At 45.3% G+C, this 20,326-nt stretch overlaps 1 protein-coding gene across 2 annotated transcripts in view; it reads right to left on the bottom strand.

The window, feature by feature from the left end:
- Nucleotides 13,981-20,326, bottom strand: part of DENND5B (DENN domain containing 5B) — a 113,826-nt gene continuing 107,480 nt past the window's right edge. For both annotated transcript variants that reach the window (XM_021389162.1, XM_021389171.1), the window contains 4 exons: nucleotides 19,991-20,073; nucleotides 19,708-19,834; nucleotides 18,740-18,914; nucleotides 13,981-17,885 (listed from right to left, as the gene is read on the bottom strand). In XM_021389162.1, the coding sequence (XP_021244837.1) occupies nucleotides 17,702-17,885; nucleotides 18,740-18,914; nucleotides 19,708-19,834; nucleotides 19,991-20,073 (569 nt within the window). In that variant the 3' untranslated portion in view covers nucleotides 13,981-17,701. The remainder of the gene's footprint in view (nucleotides 17,886-18,739; nucleotides 18,915-19,707; nucleotides 19,835-19,990; nucleotides 20,074-20,326) is intronic.

The following is a 20,326-nucleotide window of genomic DNA, read 5'->3' as shown; positions in this document are numbered from 1 at the left end:
AATATGGGATTTCATAGGGATCACAGGTGACCTGGAATACGAGCTTCAGACCAGAGAATTTGCTCTCATCCAGGAGAGCTTTTAAAAACATTCACCTTTATGGATGGTCTCCAGAAAACTAACGGCTGCTGCTGTATTCCAGTTAAACTGGTACCTTTCCTTGATGAGATCTTCATTGTTTCATCGGGGAAGCTAAAATATGTCAACGATGTAATCATAAAGCTAACCACAAGGGATTTTTAAATACAAAACATACATATATTATGAATGCTGAGACACAAGCACCAACACAGGAAAAGTAGGGCATTTGTCAGCTCCGACATCTGATCCTATTGTGTTGTTCTTCAATATTAATGAATAAACAAACACAAATAGGCTTCTTGTGAGGTGAAGAGCAGCTGTCAAAACCAAACCCGGGCAGCTGTTCTCACTTTAAGATTTCACTACAAAACACTTTTTACAACTTAAGTCGGTTGAAAATTTGCTTTATTGGCCAAATGCCTGTCCAGAGGATTTTGAAAAATTAGCAGGAGTTCCTTCAGGAAAATAAAAGTGTTGACTGACATACAATTTTAAATAAGGCTTTGCTATGGTGTAACATTTAACCCAAAGCTCTCATCCACAGATGAGGACCACGTGTGCCAGTCGTCTGTAGGAGTAACAGCATAAGAATTTTTGGAAGGCATAAATGCTCACAGAACCGGTAGTTTAAAGCAAATATATTGGTAAAGCAACATAGTATTTATGTTATGATTTAGGCCAAACGGCAGATGGCTACAAATAAACAGTGCCAGCAAAGTTTGATAATATTGAAGATAGGTATGAGGTTCTGTTCATGCTGCCAAGGAGAAGTGCTCAGTGCAGCACTGAAGTTGTGAGAATCAATGACAGCAGACCTCTAAACTGCTTCTCTCACCTAGGAACAAAGCAGAGCATTTGTATCTCGCCTAAGTAGTAAAGTCATCAGGGCTTCACAGAGAATAATAACCTTTCTGATGAGTTTTTAATTGACGTGTCAAATTCCTTAAGAGGAGCATAATTCTCTTAAATTCTTCAGGGTTTGCTCAAATTCTATAACAACAAAAAAAAAAGATAATTTTATATTACTGTTTAAAAACCTTTAGCGCAGCTTCAAAGACACTACTCATTTCTTTGCAGTGCTATTGCTTTCATCCCTATTAAAGCCAATAAGACTATTCTATGAGGATTTATATTAAGGCGATTTGAAGACACCATTAAGAAGATCAGCCCTCTGCCTGCCAGGCTGTTTCCTGTCAAGAAAATCATCTCCTCTTATGCTGTCGTTTGAGGCACTTCAAAAACTGGAGGCTAAATATTTGGAAACCCAAAAGAGGTCTGTCTTTCCCAACAGTGTGGGGAGAAACTTTGAATTTCATACGGACAACTTTGGAGTATGCTTTAGGAAAATGAAAGTTGTGAACTGCTTCAGAGAATGTTGCGTAGGCCTGGTGTCAAGTGGAGTTTCAAGCTGCTGGAGTTCAAGGAGTGTTTGGGCAGTTTTCTCAGACATAGAGTTTGGATTTTGGGTAGTGCTTTGTGGAGCCAGGGGTTGGACTTGGTGGTCCTTGTGGGTCCCTTCCAACTCAGGATATTCTGTGATTCTATGATCCTCTCCCTGGAGACCTTCTAGCCTACAGGTCTGTTCCCACCGACATCTCTTTTTGACTATCAGTACCAGCAGACAGAACAAAGGCCCACAAGATTATTTTTCAGGAAAAAAATCAGTTGTTTCCAGATCAAGGAGGAGCTAACTGAAGAATGAAACCAACAAAACACACAAGTAGCCCTAGGAAAGGAAACTTGGAGGAGTTTGTCTGTAGGGACTTGGAGGACTTTGTCTGTAGGGAGCCACAGAAAATGTAGAGAAAACACTCTTCTCTATGGACAGAGCTTTCCATTTGCCAAAGCAAGGCAGAGGATAGCAATACAAACCACACTAAGCTCAATGCATGCTCATAACCCCTCATGAGGTGCTAGCATCACACTGACCTTATCGCCAAGCTGCCAAAGACCAGCAGAGTATTTACAGTCACCTGGTGAGGAAGAAGAGCTGTGGGTGGCCTGGGCTAACCAGGGGAAGGAGGTGAGTGGGAGGAGATGGTCCGTGAAGGAAACTGTAGAACCTGGAGCCCCGATCACGAGCTTTGAAAAAGCAGCCAAGAACCATGTGGAAATCTACCACTGAGATCTTGAGGGAGGAGCTGGAGGCAAACACTTTCGCAAGGGTGAGAGGGAATGGAGTTGGCTAACAAAGCCACCACATTACACAGATAACTTCAGATAGCTTAATTGGATTGAATCAGCTAATTGGACTGCAACAAATCAACCAAATTTGACATTTAACATCCTCTAAAAACCACGCCAAGGGCAGACAGAGGAATAGGGCAGGCAGGGAGAAAGCAACACTGAAGGTGGAGAAAGTGGGAAGGCTGACGGAGCCACTCAGCTCCTCAGGACAGATGCATTCTGTTCAGAAAATGGAAAGATAAGAAAAGGTGAAAGACTTTCCAAGAGAAAGTCTTTGCTCACAAACCTATGTAGATAGGGGGAGGACAGAAGCAGGATGGGCAAGCTTCAGGCAAATTTGATGTTGATCACAAAAGCCTCAAAAGCGAGCTGAATGTCAAAATGGTTGTTCATGGTTCAGGGACTAGCTGTACAGAGGGGTGAAGGACTTAAACAAACAAACCAGGACACACATCTACCCTTAGTGACTTCCCGCAGGGCTGACTCCCTGTTCGTATTGCAAATTATGGCATGCGAAGAAGACAAGGACCCAGTTGTTGCCTCCAGGGCACATCAGAGCTTATGTGCAGCACGAGCAGTGTGCTGCAGAGGCACAGGGTGATCGGACAGACATCTTAGGGCCAGTGGGAAAATTTCTCTGTCTTCACTGGCCCTTTGATGCAGAGACCACCAAGAAGGTAGCACCAGCACAAGTAGGCACATGAGGGGAGGGGTATATTGGGGTACTGATCCTGTAAGGCCAGAGGAGGTGTTTTGCAGCTTGTCTGCTTCTCCCCAGAAGATGTGCAAAGCCTACCAGCTGAGCTTTTCTCTTTCTTGCTTGGACTGGGGTGACAGGCCTTACATGGGAAGGTTTAAGGCTGATGAGCTGCCATGGGAAAGGGACATAATCTCTATGGGATTGAGCACCCCAGACCTCATTTGGGGTCCCAGCCAAGCAGCAGTGCCCTGAAGTTTGCGGGATGTAGGGGGCACCCAGGTCCACAGGAAATATGGGTGAGTGCCTGGGGAGTAACTTGGGTGATGGAGCCCCAAATGAGTTCCTGCCCCTCTAAAGAGCCCTGGGGGCTTCTGGAAAAGCTGCAGAGAGCAACCTGCATGAGGTGCCCTGGCACCACCCTTCAGGCATGGGCACTTTTCAAAAAACAGCTAAGCAATGTGATTGCAATTTACAGCATCGTGAACTGGTCAGTCAGAGACATTCCAAAAACTGGCCTTTCTAAAACCAGCTAGCAGTGTGGCTTGTGAGATGCTATTTTAAGCATGCTGTCAGAATAAATCTCTGTCCTTGGCTGGATAAGTGACTCTTCTTGTCAAGACAACTACCCTTAGCAGTGGCTGAGCTAGTCCTAACACCAGGCTTCAGAAACAAAAGCAATGTTTACTGGTTGCTTTTCTTTATCTGTAGGATGGAGGTAGGATAAATGGCTGACTTTGGATAACTACAAAAGTGACCTCTTGAACCGAACCTTCTTTGCACTCAAAGTTGAACAGCTATTGGGAAATCATCTTATTCAATCCACGAAATCAAAACCAGAATTGTGGAAGAGATAAAGCTCTCCTGCTTAGACCTTTTGCTAATGGCTTGAATGAGAGGGAAGATAGCTCAAGGTTCCAGACATCTTCCTTCGCACCTGCCCTGGTTCCAGGCAGCCCTCTGGCGTGAGGATGCACTGGTGGCCAGAACACAGAGACGCATGTGCTGCAAAGGCCCAGGTGTTTCCCAGCTGTGTGTGTGCAGAGTGTTCAAATGCTTCTCACCTGAATGGCTGGGCCAAGCCTAACCTATGAAACACATCTTGCTGTAAAGTAGCCATTCATAGCAGGTCTACAAAACAGAGGGAGGGTTGTATGTGCCATTCTTTAGCGCAGCAGCAGCCCTTTAAAGCTCCTTTTATAAGCTGCGGCCAATGGGCTCCCAGCATGCTCCTTACTGTCAGTCAGCACGTAGCTGCCAGCTGGAGCTCTGAAAACAGTATTTGGGGCTGTGCTGGGAGACAAATAACAACCACTAAATCCCAGAGGCCAGCTGAAAGCAGTGTCACCTCTCTGTCTATCCCAAAACAGATCGGGGTGTTGGGTGTGACATGTCAGTACTACATGCCAGAGACTCAGTGTCTTGGGGACAGACTCTGAAGTAGCTCACTGCCATAGTCCACTTTCCTGCATAGGTCTCTTTGTCCTTAGCAGCAGCCTATTTAGCTCTAGTAAATACTGTGCTGCTGTGCCATGAGGGTCCCCTCCTAAGCCCCTGCTCCATGCTCTTGCCACTCTTTGCCTTAAAGTTGGGATTATTCTGTGCTGGTTTTACACCCACCATATCCCAGTGCTTAGCAGTGTCCCCACAACCTTTTGCCTATCTGCTCTGCAACAATATACCTCCCTCCAAGGCTTACGTAATCCACCACCATCACTGCTTCCAGCTCCATGTGTTTTTAAGACCTTAAATGCACAGAAGAAAGCAGAGTCCCCACACCCATCAGGTACCACAGGCAGCCTGTGGTAACACCAGTCACGGAAAACTAAAAATAATACTAAACCCTAACAAACTGCATAGTATATGTACCATGAAAAAAAAAAAGAAGAAGAGCTTATAAGAAGACACCTTCCAAAGCATTCTTCAAGTGAGTTACAGCATCCACTCTACATGAGGACTGAAAGAGCTGTAGGACCATGCATAACATCATGCATAGCCGTAGGATCACAGATAATAAAGTAGAGAACATCCTGTTCCAGGAAAGTGAGCTGCCTTGTTGTGTCTAGCAACAACACCTGGCCTTTTATCAGGAAGCTGGCATAGAGACCACCTCTTGCTCTAGGGTTGTGAGATGAATCTGACCAGCATGACCACCTGCCTAGGGTGGCTCAAGCCAATAGAGATTAGCCTTTGTAGAAGGAAGAAATCAGTGCCTGCACCTGTGCAGGTGGGTTCTGCTGAGAGCATGCTAAGCAAGCCCCAGATATTCTCTGCTAAGGAACTGGAGATTGCTAAAACTTGCTGAAAAACATCTGGTTTAAATTGTATATGATGTAACTTAGTAAGAAGGGCATAAAACTTGCCAGCTCTGACACCCCAAATTATTCACCAATACAGGATGCCCAGGATGTATGAGAAAGTGAGTGATAAGAGAAAGAGAAAACCAACTGACAGCTATTACCTGGCATTACTTCTGCTTTGCACAGCTTGCATTCCTGTGAGCAGCTTACTCTGTGGGGCCTCTTGTTGGTTGTAGAGCAAATTCTGAGCACTGAACAGGGCAGGATTGAGGCCAGAAAGCAACATCTCAGGCCAGTGTTTTCACGGAACACAGAATCACCTCCTAACAGTAGAACAAGACAGAAGCTGTGATTCTTGATTTGACAGAGGAATACAGTAATACTTGTGGCTCTGCTCTGCTTGTAAGATGGCAATGGTATTCGTGCCTGTGTTTCTGATACTTTTGAATAAGAAGCTGAAACTGAGGTCACACGATGTGATGACTCAAAGAAAATAAGATGTAAAGCACTTGCTCTCACCTTTAATGTTTCCAAACCCTTTATAAATGATTCGGTTCCTATCATCGCCAACCATAGTACGTAGGCTCAGTACTTACCTGCCCACCCAAATCCTGCCAGCCTGCTCAAAACAGAGAGCAGAAATTGCCTTTTAAATAAGCAAGGCAGACTTGATTCATGAGCACCACTGGGTCAGAGAATTCCGTGCTTTGGGTGGATAAATGTCCCCTATATGCAATGAATGCTCTGAAGTTGTATTTATGTCTGAGCACAATAACAGAAGCCGGAATGGAGAATCCTGCAGGTGGAGGCTGCCTGTCTCCTCCCACCTCTCACCCCAGAGCAGGTGCCAGAGCAGCACTGCCCTCACTGACAGTGGATGTGACAGCCATGTGAAAGGGAGAGGCTGTGCATTCTGCACTGAAGGTTTTAGTGCAGGAAGAGAACAAACCTGTGCCGTGCTGCCGATGGCCCTCACAACAGACCTGGACACAGTGGGCTGGACAGAATGAAAATGAACAGGTGATGGGGCCGGGAGGCTCTTTCCATTGGAGGCTCCTCTTCTTCCTGTGCCCTCGGGTCAGTTCAGCTGTGAAGTGATGCCGGCTGTGGTGTGGGATAAGCTGTTTCAAATGTAAAGTGGCACATGTGGCTCTGGCCTTGCGGGGCAGAATAACCTTTCTGGCAAAGCCTGCACGTCTGTCTGCTGTGGGCTGAGCTCATGTCTGGTCTCTGAGGGTGAGTTACACACCTGAACTCCCAAACAGCCAGCGCACACGAGACCCCTGCTTAAGTCACTTGCCATCTGGGCAGGCTTTCAGATCCATTGCTATCTTAGCATTTCAAAGGTGCATGCTGCACTGCTGCCCATCAGTTAGGAAAGAAATGTACAGGTACATCCTCACCCTGGTTCTCTCCTCCTCAGAGGGGCCCTGACCCCACAGCACCTCCACCAACACAGAGGTGGTGCTCGTGCTTTCGGAGGTGGTCGGTGCAGGGCCTGGAGACCTCCAGCTCCTGTGGGCAGGAGGATGCCATTGCAGCTCACTGAGGCTGTCACCCCTCGATGGGTTATGGCTCTGGTTTCCCTCAGTCCTTCACTCCGTCCCTGTCTGAAGTCTCCGCAGGCGGGCGCCGGCTGCCTGAGAGCACTGAGGTGGGCCGCTGCACACACCAGGCCTGAGGCGTGGCAGCCGAGGAAGAGGAGGCAAATTCTTCATGCTCCAGTTGCTGTTTTGTTCACAGCCCTGCAGCTGCTGCCCGCTGAGCCTGTGTGCTTCTCTGCAGACCCTCTGAGCCTGTGTGCTTCTCTGCAGACCCTCTCTCCAACAGCTCTCCTCTTACTTTATATTTGAGCCCGCACTGGCTTCCCACATTTCAAACATTTTAAATTTATTTTACATCTTCGATAACCATTTGGTCTTCTCACTTATTTTGCTACCTCTCCTCATCTGTTTGGATTCCTTTTGGATAAGGGTGATCAGGCATTGGAACAGGCTGCCCAGAGAGGTGGTGGGTGCCCTGTCCCTGCAGACACTCAAGGTCAGGCTGGACGGGGCTCTGAGCACCCTGATCCACCTGTGGATGTCCCTGTTCATTGCAGGGGAGTTGGACCAGATGCCCTTTAAGGGTATCTTCCAACTCAAAATGATTCTATGATTCCTTCTTTGAGGAGTCGCTGCGATCAGCCAGCGCTGCTGCAAGTACAGGTACAGAATGCTGCAGCTCCCGCAGATGCTTCGGCAGGCACAGGACAGCCAACCCTTGCATCTACACAGAGCTGCATTTTGGCAAAGAGTGGAAAAATCAACCTTCTCTAGGACAGATGGATTGCTTACAAATATTAATCTACAAGTTTGAGCATTTCTCAGGCCTGACAGTGTGGTATTGCCCATGCTGAGCCAAAGTGTGAAACTGCAAACCTAATAACACAGCAAAGAATAAGGCAACATAAGTTGGATTGAGACCTTTCTAGCTAGACTTAAATAGGCACAGTTCAAGGAGAACTACATCAGAATTATTCTTCAGTGCCTTTATCAGGTGCACAGAGCAACCAAGATGCTTCACTTGCTTGCTATTGCCCCAGGGCTCATTTTGTGCTTCTACAAAACATTCCTGCTTTCTGATATAAATGTGAATACATCGAAGCTGTGCATCCTTACTTTGGACTCAACCTTGTTCTTCCCTTTCACATTTTGTACCTTTTTATTACTTTATGACAAAGCCCTTGAACATACATTGTGCATTTATTTAGAGGTTCAAGAATGAATTCTTTTCAGCCTCATCAAAAGTTTTTTCCCTTGCTTCAATGTGCTTTGCCTTTCTATTTCCTTGCAACTCATGCTAAGAACACACTGCCCTTGGAAAACCCTTGTCTTGCTGCACATACCACAGCTGTGTATGAGTGCTAGCTCCAAAGCCAGGAAAAGGACAGTAGGAAGGTGTTCAGATAGCCTTGGTCCCTCCCAGCTGTTTGTGCATTTCATGCATTTTTAATTGCACACTCTTCTGTTTGTCCTCAGCTTAGTGCTTTCATGAAGAAAGCATGGCATTTGCTTGATTTGCAGCCATCCACTTTGCGAGAAAAACCCCGTTTTGTAACAGCCTTTCTGTAAGTTGAGTGCTGGTTGTACCACAGAACAATATTTTAATACATGTTATTTACATTTTTCAGGGTAGCTAGAGGGGATTTGGTTTTAATTAGCTGAGTAAGAGCCATGAGTGATTATACAGACAGAAACAGTGCTGCTACCATCATTTCCCAGCTCCTTACCCATGGTTCCTGTGCCTACATAGCTAAAAACAAGAAAAGAAAATAGCACAGTCCCTTGATGGCAATCATTTTGTGAAAGGGGGGATGAGGAGATGGATGAAGATGTTACAGCGTGTGTTGTGCCTGGAGTCCTCAATAGTTTTTACATATCTGATTCATTGCCTGAACCAGAGTCAGAAAGTCTCTTCTAGCCCTGGAATGAGTGAAGAGGGTGTGAGCCCTCCTGCCCCATGCAGTACTCTGGGGGACAAAGGGGACTTGAGGAGGTTCTTCCATGGTGATACTGCCTGCTGAGAACTATTTCAATGAGCAGCAGGCTCTTTCCTCCCCCATCTTGCTGCAAAACTCAGCTTCCTTCTCTTCACAGCCCTCATGCTCAGCACAGCAGTCAGTTACTCAGAATACCCCTGCTTATGAAGTTGACGGGAGGGAGGTCCAAGGGGATGAGGGCATCCCAGGAGGCTCTTGAGGAGCAGCCTCACTCAATGGCTCAGCCTGAGGTTTCACCAGGAACAGGGCCAGCCACGGTGGTGGAGTAGGACAAGGCATCAGGCTTGCAGTGCTTGGGAAGACTTGCAAGCCGCTCTGCATCAGTTTTGGATGAAAACATTCCTGTGCTTTGAAAACATGCAGGAGCTGGTCCCGATACAACATCACAGGAAAGCTTCCTTCAGCTGCAGGCCAAGCGCAGATAAGAGACTGATGCATGCAAGCTCCAGCTGGCAAAGTGCTTCTGGTACCTATGGCCCAGAGTGAGCTCTTGGGAAGGAAAGGGGCACTGTTCCTTGTACTACCTTGCACTATTTGGTCCTGATCTAAAGGAAAATGAGCTCTCAGATTTGCCTGGAAAAAAGCTCTGGGCTGCTAAGCTGGATGGGCTCTACCCAGGGTTTCCTGCAGTTAGTGCTAAGGCCAAACATGCTGTTTGTTAACTCTGTCTAGAGTTAATACTGCAGAAGTCTTCATCACTGCCAATCTCCCGCCTGTCAGACACAGCATCTTATTGCTGCTCTGACAGGCTATGGCTACCAAAGAGATGAACACAAGGCTTTTGAATACCTTCATTGGCATGAGCCTGGCCCTCCACAGAGACGAGCATGCTGCACTCAAAATGCAGAGCTCATCTAGACACAAACATCTATGCATGAGGGTGGCACTGGCTCACTAAACATCATGTCCTGAAAGCAGCAACAACAGTCATTTTACTATTTTTCCCAAAGAGAGATGCTCCTCCTGAGAGCACAAGCTAACAGACCAGCAGACTGCAGTGCTCAGGAATGCCTTTCTAAGCTCTTCGGTGTTAGGAACTTCCACTGACTTCAGCAAGGCCAAGGTGCAGCAGCCATGGTGGATCACCTTTGTATTTGCACCTTCTCAGGCACATGTTTCAATCAAAGATCAGAGAGTTCACAACTCCTCCGTACTTGATCATTCCTTATTTCTCAGCATTGCGCTGACACCAGTGATGAAGCCTGGAACAGCCGCCCCTCACCCATCACAGCTACGCACATATTCACGCTGACGTCTGAAATTCCCTTGTAACAAAGTCTGCTCAGAGGATGAATGCAATAGCTTCTCTGGTCCGCAGGTTTTTCCTAGTTCTTCTGTGTTCCCGTTACCAGGAATGGAAATCTTCTCCACAGCTTTAACAAGATGAAAGCTGGTAGAGCCCGTGGGTGGTGTTTTACTTAAGCTCCCAGTTTTGCTCAAAGTCATTTTTACATAGGGGAGGAAAAATGTCCTGTGCACCACACCCACTTTCAGCCAGCTTCCTGCTATTTATACAGTCAGGAACCACAGACCATCTGCAAGAGGTTTAGATCTCAGGCAAGCCAATAGCGACACAATTCCAAGCTGGTGGGTTCAGCCTACGTGGTCTGATTTAAGCACATCCTATTTATCTCACTGGGTAATGACAGTTGAAAAGCTGCACGGGTGCAAGCAGGTAAACTTAGTTCAGGTGAGAGCATCGATCAGATTAAACAGACTAAGGTGTCGATGCAAGAGTTCTCAGCTATCTAAAGTACAGGACCACGGTCTCCAAAAGTATTCTCAGGCGATGCCCTCTTTGAGCCAGAGCACAAGGAGTTTAAGCTTGCAGGCATCCCCATCATCTCCACCCGAGCAAAACTGCAGCTTCTTGGCCTGGACAGCTTGTCGTGTCCCAGCAGCCACCATTCCTGGGGTAGAATGAGTGCCTCCTAGGAGAGATTTGGACTCAGGATGGAAAGCCAGGGGAACTTGCTCTTGCAACCACCTGTTATTCATGCCTCCATTTCGGTAGACTTGCACATGCCCACATGCCAAAGATCCACAGGTTTTAGAAATGCCTTTAATACGGAATTAACTGCAGATGAGACCCCCAGGGTACTTCTGTCACAACAGCACAGAGAAGCTGCTCCCAGTCACACACCAGTTCAACCCAAAGGCCAAACAGCTTCTCTTGGCAAGGCAAAGGCAGGCCGAAGGGAAGTCCCAGCACTCTACTGCAGCTCCCTGCCTGTGGAATGGGACATACCACAGCACTTTGCTTAAAGGTCTCAGTAGAAGTCAAAGAGACCTAGAAACTAAACTCACATTTTTCTGGCCTCTATCCTGTGCCTCTCCAAGACAAACATGGAATTTATCTTCATGTCTAAATTATTAATATATTGTAAACCAAACCAAACCAAAAAAAAAAAAAAAAGACAAAAATCCACCATCAGACCAAAAACCTCAGTCCGTCCCCCTAACATTTCATTGTCTTCAAACTCTTTTTTATTTTGATGTGTAAAGAACATGCTAATATGTCACTTGGATCCCTTTAAAGAAATGAACCCAGTATGGGAGGACAGTGCTGAGGGGGATACTCATAAAGATTAATGTTTGCTTAACCTCCACAAGTTGCCTCAGCTGGATTTCTCCAGGCTTAATTAAAAGCAGCCAACTGAGGTTTCCCCTCGCAGGGCCAACTGGGGGAACCCATCTCTTCCCTCTGGCTGTGGAGGCAGCACAAGGAAAATGGCTTCCCTAGGCTAATGGCAGCCTTTGTGGAAACCTCTTGTTGAAAGCAGGACAACGCAAGGATTGCAGAGCATCCTTGGGGTGCCCCTTGCATTCTCCATGCCTGTCTCTTGCTGGGATGAAAGAAGCCCCATGGTAAGTGTTAGAGCTTCTCAGGCACTAAACCTGCTGCACAGTTCTGCCAATTGATCTTTGTAAGCAGAACTCACTTCTTCACCATGCTCACTTGTGCAGCACGTAGCGCAGCTGTGGGGGTTGGCTACGTCTGCTCCTCATACAAGACAAGTTGGCTTGCCCAAGACTTGGATATCCTCCAAAAGCAGAAGAAACAATATCTTAGAGATTACTTGATTACTTATAAAATTTACTCTAATATATGTGAGCCCCTCTGACATAAACCACGATTTTACATTTATGGATCCCACTGAATCAATTATTGAATGATTACAAGCTTGTCACTCAATTACACAGCAACCAGAGCCTTTACAGCAATGCTTTCTGAAAAATATGCTGCCAGTAAGCACTGTGGGGTGGGTTTGTTTCCCCCTGCTCCCCTTTGAGAAAGATGGGCTTAGTCACATGAGAAGATAATTTGTTTGGTCATACCATCTTCTGACAAAGTTCTTTCAGAAGAGCTCTGCAAGGTCTATGGAGAATACAGATGGGGCATCACCATGTCAGCCCCTCCTGCAGAACTACATCTTTCCAGTGACAAATCAGCTTCACGGTGACTAAGGCAGACACTTTACCTTAACAAGCCACTGTAGAGGAAAGCCATACAGAAAAATTTCCCATTTCCTTCATATCCTGTGTTGAGCTCAAACCAGTTTATAGTGACACGGCTGATGGAAGAATGGGAGAAAAAATGTGAATGTCAGCAATGAAATGCTCCCTGATGGCAGCGACAGGAGTTCAGCCTTTGAGCTGATGGGCTGACAGAGAGGGAAGTAGCTTTGCTCTTAACTTGAGCACAGTTTGTTCCAGCAAGCCTACTTGAAATGTCACAAGGAAGAGACCAGATCAGTGAGCTGTTCTCTTACCCATGAGTGTTTTCTCAGACAGTTTTATTCCACTTACCCTTTGCAGAAAACACTGCAGTTTTCCCAGATTGCATCACTGGCAGTGTAATGGGGAGGAAGTTATTTGCACTTCCTCATCAGGACAAGTTCACTCCTGCCGTACATCAAATATTTCCAGTCTTTAGGAAGCCAGACCCTTCTATCTCCAGTTAACACACGTTAGCCTAAAGCATTTAGTAAGGAAGTGTGTTAAGTATGATCACTCCTACTGACATTTGACAACAAGCAGTTCTGTGAATCTTACTCACCTATGTGGGATCCTATATTTTTGGTGCTACACTGCTGATAAACAGTGGTAACCTCAAATGATGTATTTGAGGATGTCTACATACATAGTCCCATGCAGTGAGATTTTCAGTCTTCTCCTGAGACCATCTGCATTTGCAAAACCAAGAGTCAACATCACAGATTCATAATCATAGAATCACAGAATGACTTAGGTTGGAGGGGACCTTAAAAATCAGCCAGTTCTAACCTCCCAGCCATGCGCAGGGCTGCCACCCAGCAGCTCAAGCTGCCCAGGGCCCCATCCAACCTGGCCCTGAGCGTCTCCAGGGATGGGGCACCCACAGCTTCTCTGGGCAGCCTGTGCCAGGGCCTCACTGCCCTCTGAGTAAAGAATTTCTTCCTAACAACTAATCTAAATTTCCCCTCTTTTAATTTAAAGCCATCCCCCTTGCCCTGTCACTATCAGACCATGTAAAAAGTTAGTCTCCCTCCTGCTTGTAAGCTCCCTTCAAGAACTGGAAGGCCGCAATGAGGTCCCTTCTCTTCTCCAGGCTGAACAAGCCCAGCTGCCTCAGCCTTTCTTCACAGCAGGGGTGCTCCAGCCCTGAGCGTCTTCATGGCCCTCCTCTAGACTCACTGCAACAGCTCCACATCCTTCCTGTACTGGAGACCCCAGGCCTGGGCACAGCACTGCAGATGGGGCCTTACAAGGGCAACACTCCCCACCTCACAGACATTGTACACACACACCTGCAGGTAATTGCATTTCAGCTGTGTGGTTTTCAAAAATTCTCCTGTTTTTGCCAATTCCAGCAGAGCTGGAGCTGGGAAGCACAGGGCAGGGGCATTTCTGAAAATCCAGCCCAACTTGGAAAAGCCTTCACCTACTAAGCAGGGCATTTCATTGTCAATCTGTTGCAGCTTCCTTGTTGCCAGCACCCATCTGTCTCTTCTCTATCAACCTCTCTCATCACGGTGTGTGCTATCAGACAGGCTGACAGGGATTGTATTCCAGCTCTTTGACCCCACGTTCGAGTATCAGAACAACCCAGGCGCAGGGGAAAGGCTCGCATCAGCTCTCGGGCTTGCAACTCGACTCTTGGTTCCTCTGCAAGGAGAAAGTGACACCAAACATTATTCTCACAGTTTTATTTGTAAAGGACATAGCATGAAAAGCTGTATTTCAATGTACTTCAAAACCTGAAAAACCCATGTCAGTTTGTGATATGTATGTTAAAGTGCTTGATAGAACAATACTTTTACTAATGTTGTCTTGAAAATAATCCAGTTCTTATTCAGTTAATAATAATGTAAAGACAAAATATACTTAATGGAGACACTGAAGGGTCATTAGAAGCCATACAGGGCACATCTGTACATTTCAAGTGTAACACACAACATTTCCCCATAAGATGCGCACCTTCATTTGATTGAAAGAAGGAATTTTCTCAAGTATGCCTTTGCACAACTATTCTAAAAAGACAGCTTTGAACAATGATTCCTAATTACACATGCCAACTCAGAATAAACATGAGCAGATTTGTCACTAAACAGTAGAATCGCATTCGCTTCAGAGAATTATAAATACAGGATTTGTACACAGTGAGGCGCTGGATTCTCTGACTCTTCCCAGTCGCCATGCCGGATGTTAGGATAACAGGACTACGCAAACTCAGACATCTGCAAACAGGTATTGGGTAGGAATTCTTTTTTAAAAGCAGATACCAGGGAGCTTTGGTCTTTTCCCAGATTCCCTTTCTCAACCAATGAAGGTGCTTTAACACTGAAGTAAGAACTGCGTTAGCTTAGAAGAATCCTGATAGGTTTCTCGCTCCAGCAGGCAGAACGATTTCTGTAAACCTTACAGAGAAAGCCTCACAGTTCAATAAACAAAGGTAGTCTACAAAAAAAATCATACATGAAAGAATAAAAATTCACTACAAAGAATCGCACTCCCAAGGTTGTCAAACATTCCCTCTTCTGGGAACCAGGGACGCTCTGCCGCACCCCTTTCAGCAGACAGTAGGGTGCTTTATTGCCTACAAAGAACTATTAGACAGACATCATTTTTATCATATTATTATTTGATGTGAAACCTGACATAAAACAAGTCAACACTCGCTAAAAAAGAAGATGTGAAACTGTGTTCGAGATAAGTGCTAAAGGTTCCTTAATGTAGTTTGAAATAGGGGAAGTCCCTGTTTTGAATTTTCAAATGTCTCAGGTTTTGACTCATTTTAACTTAAGAAATACTTTATCTTATTGCCCTTTGTGGAGTGTACATTCACCCACTCCTGACCTATAGAGGTGTCTATGTTTCTACTTTATCCTGCTCACACTTAACCCATGTCTTCTTGGGTGAATGTCATAACTGCTTAAGTCATAAATAAATACTAATCTGAGAGCCACGCAGCAGTATACTTTTGAGAAGTATCCAGCTAGAAAATGCAGGTGCTGCTGCAAAGAAATCCAAGGACTAAAGAGGTTGTTATTTCAGTTAAATGAAAGCCACTTAGGCTGGGCTGCATGTGAAAAAGTCGTCTATAGCAGTTATTAGACATAAAATGCCTGAGTTGTATTAGAAATCAAAACAGTGCCTAAGCAGTCATTACCAAATAACGCTGCCATGCGGCTTCTGGTGCTAAACATATAATTTACTGATAGAGGAACACATTTTCAATTGCTGCTGAAGGGCTGTCACGCATCTTTTGCAGGCTTTAAGCAGACTTGTCTGGCCACTGAGAAAACCCTCACACCTCGAATTTCACCCTCCTGGAAACGCGAGAGAGATGTCACAGAGCCGTGGGCTCTGGCTGCCAACTCACGCCACCACTCACCGCCCTAACATCAGTTGCTCACCACCCACAGTGGTGACACAGGAGCGCTGCCTACAGCGTTTGGGATGAGTTCAGTCAGTTTAAGAAAGTACAAGCACAGGAGGAAGGAACAGTAATTAAAAGCTGGAACTCCCGTTACAGTCAACGACTTCCTGACTTCTTTACTTTCTTAAAAAACAAAACCAAAACCAACACCATTCTATAACATAAAACTCTCCCTTCTATCGAAATGGAGTCACATGAAGAGTTTCCTTCCGGCCAGGAACATGATACAAACCTTCAACACCAACATGCGTGCTGCTGTAAGAACCGGACATTAGAAGAACCACAGGAAAGGAGAGCAGCTTGACAAGAGGCAGATGAGAGAGCAAACCCTACTTTTCACCTTCTTTCCCTTTCCTTAGCTCTCCTCCCTTGCTCCACCACATGTGCACCATGCTGAGACCTGCTGCTGCCCATCATTCAGAAGCCCCTCCTAATGCTGCCAGCAAGCAAAGTGCCAGGCAGTTACAGTACCACTCAGGGCTTCCCCAAGCCACCGCTGATGGCTCCAGCTGTGAGGTAACCACAGAAATCCACTGACAAAATGGCCAAGATCAAAGAGAATAAACAAGTTATAGCAGACACCTATATTTAAACTAACCTGAAAAACTGGAACTAGTTAACGGTGCCCTCAGACCCTTACAGCTCCCAAACTACAAAAAAGGAAAATACACTCCGTATTTGCTGCATGACATCTGACAATTTTAATGTAATCTGTTGCTAAATTTTTAGCGTAGCAGACTTCAGTTGCTCCCTGTTCCTCTTCAAGACCATAGCTATACAAACACACTGTATTTATTACTAACACATTAACTGGAAAGAACGTAGGAGATCCTCAAAACACCAACATTTTTTTTCCTTTCGCATCATTCCCTTTTTTTTTTTTTTTTGTACCTGGATAATTAAACAAACAAACAAAACCACCAAAATAATCAAAGATCCTGTACTTCTAGGAGCACTCGTCCTGTGGGATAAAGGAAGACTAATAACCTGTCAGCATTTCAAGACCAGCTCTGTAGCACAGCAACACTGGTGTCTGCAGCAATGATTCTCTCAAGTACAGCAAGAATTTGGTAGGAGCCAAATTCCTCTAGATGGGAGGGGGAAAGAAAAAAAGCCATCCACAATACAAGCTGGCTAGGGATAATGGGGAACCACCAGAACATCTAGACAGATGAGGAACACAGCAAGTGAGCCAACAAGCCATCGTTTCCCATCTCCAGCACCACTTCCACAGGCTCTGAGGCTCTGAGGCTCAGCATCTCACATCTCCAGTGTTTAAGCATTTCAGCTCCTGTGTCCCCTTCTGGAGATCAACAGAAGTGACACAAAAGACCTTGCAGAAAAAAAAAAAAGACAATTCACAACTTCTGTGCATTGAAAGGGCTGGGTCTCTGAACAAACAAAAAACAAAGGGAGACCATGTACAGTAGGATAATCAACATACACGAACATTTCCAAGAGTGAGACAATCACAATGGCTACATAAGAATATTTGCTGTATTCATTTGCAATACCTGAAAAAAGCCCTGCTGAGTTTGCGCTGTATTTACACGTTGATTGGCTTCTTCCTTGCAAGCAAGTAGCAGCATCCCTTCCCACCGCAGTCCTTCCCTCCCCCGGCCCCTCCCCTGGGTTTGAGCTACTCACAGAACGAGAACATTCAGTCTAAGAAAATTTTCTTAGAGTAATATAATTTCTTAAAGAAGATAGCGTATTTACACACATCTAAACACATGAAAATACTCTATTTTATACTAAATTTCTGTTTCAAATAAACTACAATACTGCATCTTAGCTTTCTGCAGCCTTAGAGGACAGTCCCGACGGGGCACAAACTGGGCTTCCCGCTCCCACGTGAGCCGGCAGCGGTGCCTTGCAGCGGGGCGCTGCCGTCGCGTTCAAGTCCCGACAGGTCTCCCAACTGTGGCTTGCTTGCTTGGGAAAGGAATAATGAAGTTCTCAGCAAAGCCATGCTAAACATCCACTCCTTTAATAAGCGATCCTTCTAGGACGATGTTGAAGTCTTGCAATGTCTGTAGGACTCGGATAAGGGAGTTGACAGTCATGCGGTCCCGTAGCAGGGCGTTCTCCTCGTACATCCTAGTAATGAGTGGGCATTCCGCCAGTAAGGGGATCCACTGGGGCAGCAAGTGGTCCCTGCCAAGGGAGGAAAGGAGTGACTGTAGCACGATATACAACACATCTCCAGCTGAAATTCTTCTCCAAGAACAGAACCTACAACACGCGGTCTCTGTCTGAGGGCAATGCACGTTGTATGCACACAAAAGCTTTCTGTGTAATCATAACCCGCAATTTTGTTAATAAAATATAAGTGACTGTCCGTAACACAGGAATGAAAGTGGAAAGATAAAAGCAAAACTGGACAACTGACTATGAAATAATTCAGCAATATTTTCTGATCAGGAATAGGGTAAATAACACTCAGGGAAAAAAAACCAACATATGCTTTTTCAGCTGTTTTTCAGAGTGTCCGGGTACTTAGTTCCAGATATACCAGCTCCCCAGTAAAATACAACTGAGTCTCCCTCCTCCCCACAAGTACAAAACAGGAAGCATCCTATATGGGAAGAAAGACTAATCTAGAATAGTTTGTCCAAATTGTAATCAACACCCCATTTTCATAGGCAAAGTGCTTCAACGGAGATTTAGAAATGCACCAATTCTCGTAAAGAAACTCTGCGTTCCCCAAATCTGCGCTTCATCAAAAATACACTTTCAAGACAGATTTCATACATACGACTGTCAAGTGAACAGGTACTTACAAAGCTAAAAACATTCTTAGAGGTTTAGACAGTAGCCGTGTATTGTTACTGCTCCTTTGCTGCAATTTTTTGTCTACTATTAAAATTACCTACAGTAGGCACTGGGTATTAGATCTCTTAAAATGGAAAAATAGAGTACAAGATCTCTTAAAATGGAAAAATAGAGGTGGTAATAATAGTAAAATGTCTAGCACAGGAGGACACGCATAATGAAGAGCAGTTAGGTACCTTGTCCCCAGGCAAACCAGAATTTGGAATTTGCCATCCTTTCCAATGTTCCTTGGAGCAGTGTTGATGGCATTCACATAATGGCAGAAGGTTTTGCACGAAGATCTCTGAAGCAAAAGGGCCTCCTCGTTGTCTCCAATCTGGTCACTGGTTTCAAAATAGGCAACAGCTTTCTCTGTGGTAGGGAGAAAAATCAGAACCCGGTGAGGAGAAGCACTTCAGTAAAACCAAGATTTACACAAGGGAGTCCTTGAACAACCTGCCAAGAGTGACTGCACAGTTTATGTATAGATTCCTCACCCTGAAAACAGTAGGTGGGTGGTGATCTCCACCTTTGCTACATGGCTGTGGTCAGCAGATATGCTGCCACACGACACATGCAACATCAAGGAGCCGCACCAGTGTCTATCAGTGGTTTCACTGTGATACCATCAGCTTTGATTTTTCACTTTCTCTGAGTAAGCACTTACCCTCAGGCTAAGAATCTCAACCTGTCAGCATATTTTAAGGGAATAAGCAAGACTTAAATTACGGCAGCACAGGCCTACAGACAGGTATCACCAGAAGACCAGTGCAGTGGTTAGGATAGTTCTCAAACAGCTAGAAACCTAAACTTCTCACTCCCTGAGCTTTCCCAGCTCTTCTTCTAATACCAACTGCTACTCTACCCCAACATCCAGCCTACTTCCTTTTCGGGCAGGGAAACAGCTGTTTGAACATTCATCTATGAATATGTGGTTAGAACCCGAAGTGCTCTTAAATTTCTGCAGAGATTCACACTTATTCTTTATGTAGCATTCTGTATTTCTCACCTTCCACTCTGTTTCTCGTTCCCTTCAAACAATCTGGATTTTGCTAGGCAGGAACAAACGGCATCCTAGCTGAACAGAATCCCAAGTCTGTACATAAGTAGCCATTTTGCCCTAATCTTTCATCTCCTTCTACCTCCAAATCACACACTGGCTTACCTATGAAATCCCAGATGAAGACATTCTTATGAAAAATGCGAGCTGATTTGAATCCGTGGTGGAAGACCTGCTCCAGAGCTGCAACCAAGCCATTCTCCCCACACAACAGAATGGTAAGGCTCCCTCTCTGTGGGAAAGGGAGTCTGTAAGAACACCGTGTCCTGTTCATATGCCAACAGGCTTAAAATGTAAAGGTTAACAATCTCTACTAGTCAATTTCTGTTCATAAATATACTGACAACCTGTTGTAGACAACAGGCAGGTAATGATAAGTAGGAAGTACCTCTTTCTCTGGCTTGTGAAAATGCTTCACGATATTGTTCACAGCTTCTCCAATTCCCTCTTGGATCTGTCCTGCGTTAGGCTCTGTGAAACCATGGAAAAGACACTAGCTGAAGATATCAACTTTAAGACATTCATCAAATTCTCACGATGACATAGCTTGTACTACAGGAATTGTTCTGTATCTTTCACAGGAAAGAGTTCAGGGAGTCACTTGTCTTGAGTAAACCCAAGTCATAATTATAAGCAACTGAGGAGCAATCCTGGAATAGTCAAATAAATTGCCTTACTTAAAAATGCACAACCCGAGGGTCTAGCTTGATAAAAAATTTATTTG

The sequence above is a fragment of the Numida meleagris genome, chromosome 1 (assembly GCF_002078875.1).
Source record: "Numida meleagris isolate 19003 breed g44 Domestic line chromosome 1, NumMel1.0, whole genome shotgun sequence".
Classification (NCBI taxonomy): domain Eukaryota; kingdom Metazoa; phylum Chordata; class Aves; order Galliformes; family Numididae; genus Numida; species Numida meleagris.
The sequence above is the reverse complement of the archived record's forward strand: the minus strand, read 5'-3'. Positions and strand labels throughout refer to the sequence as shown.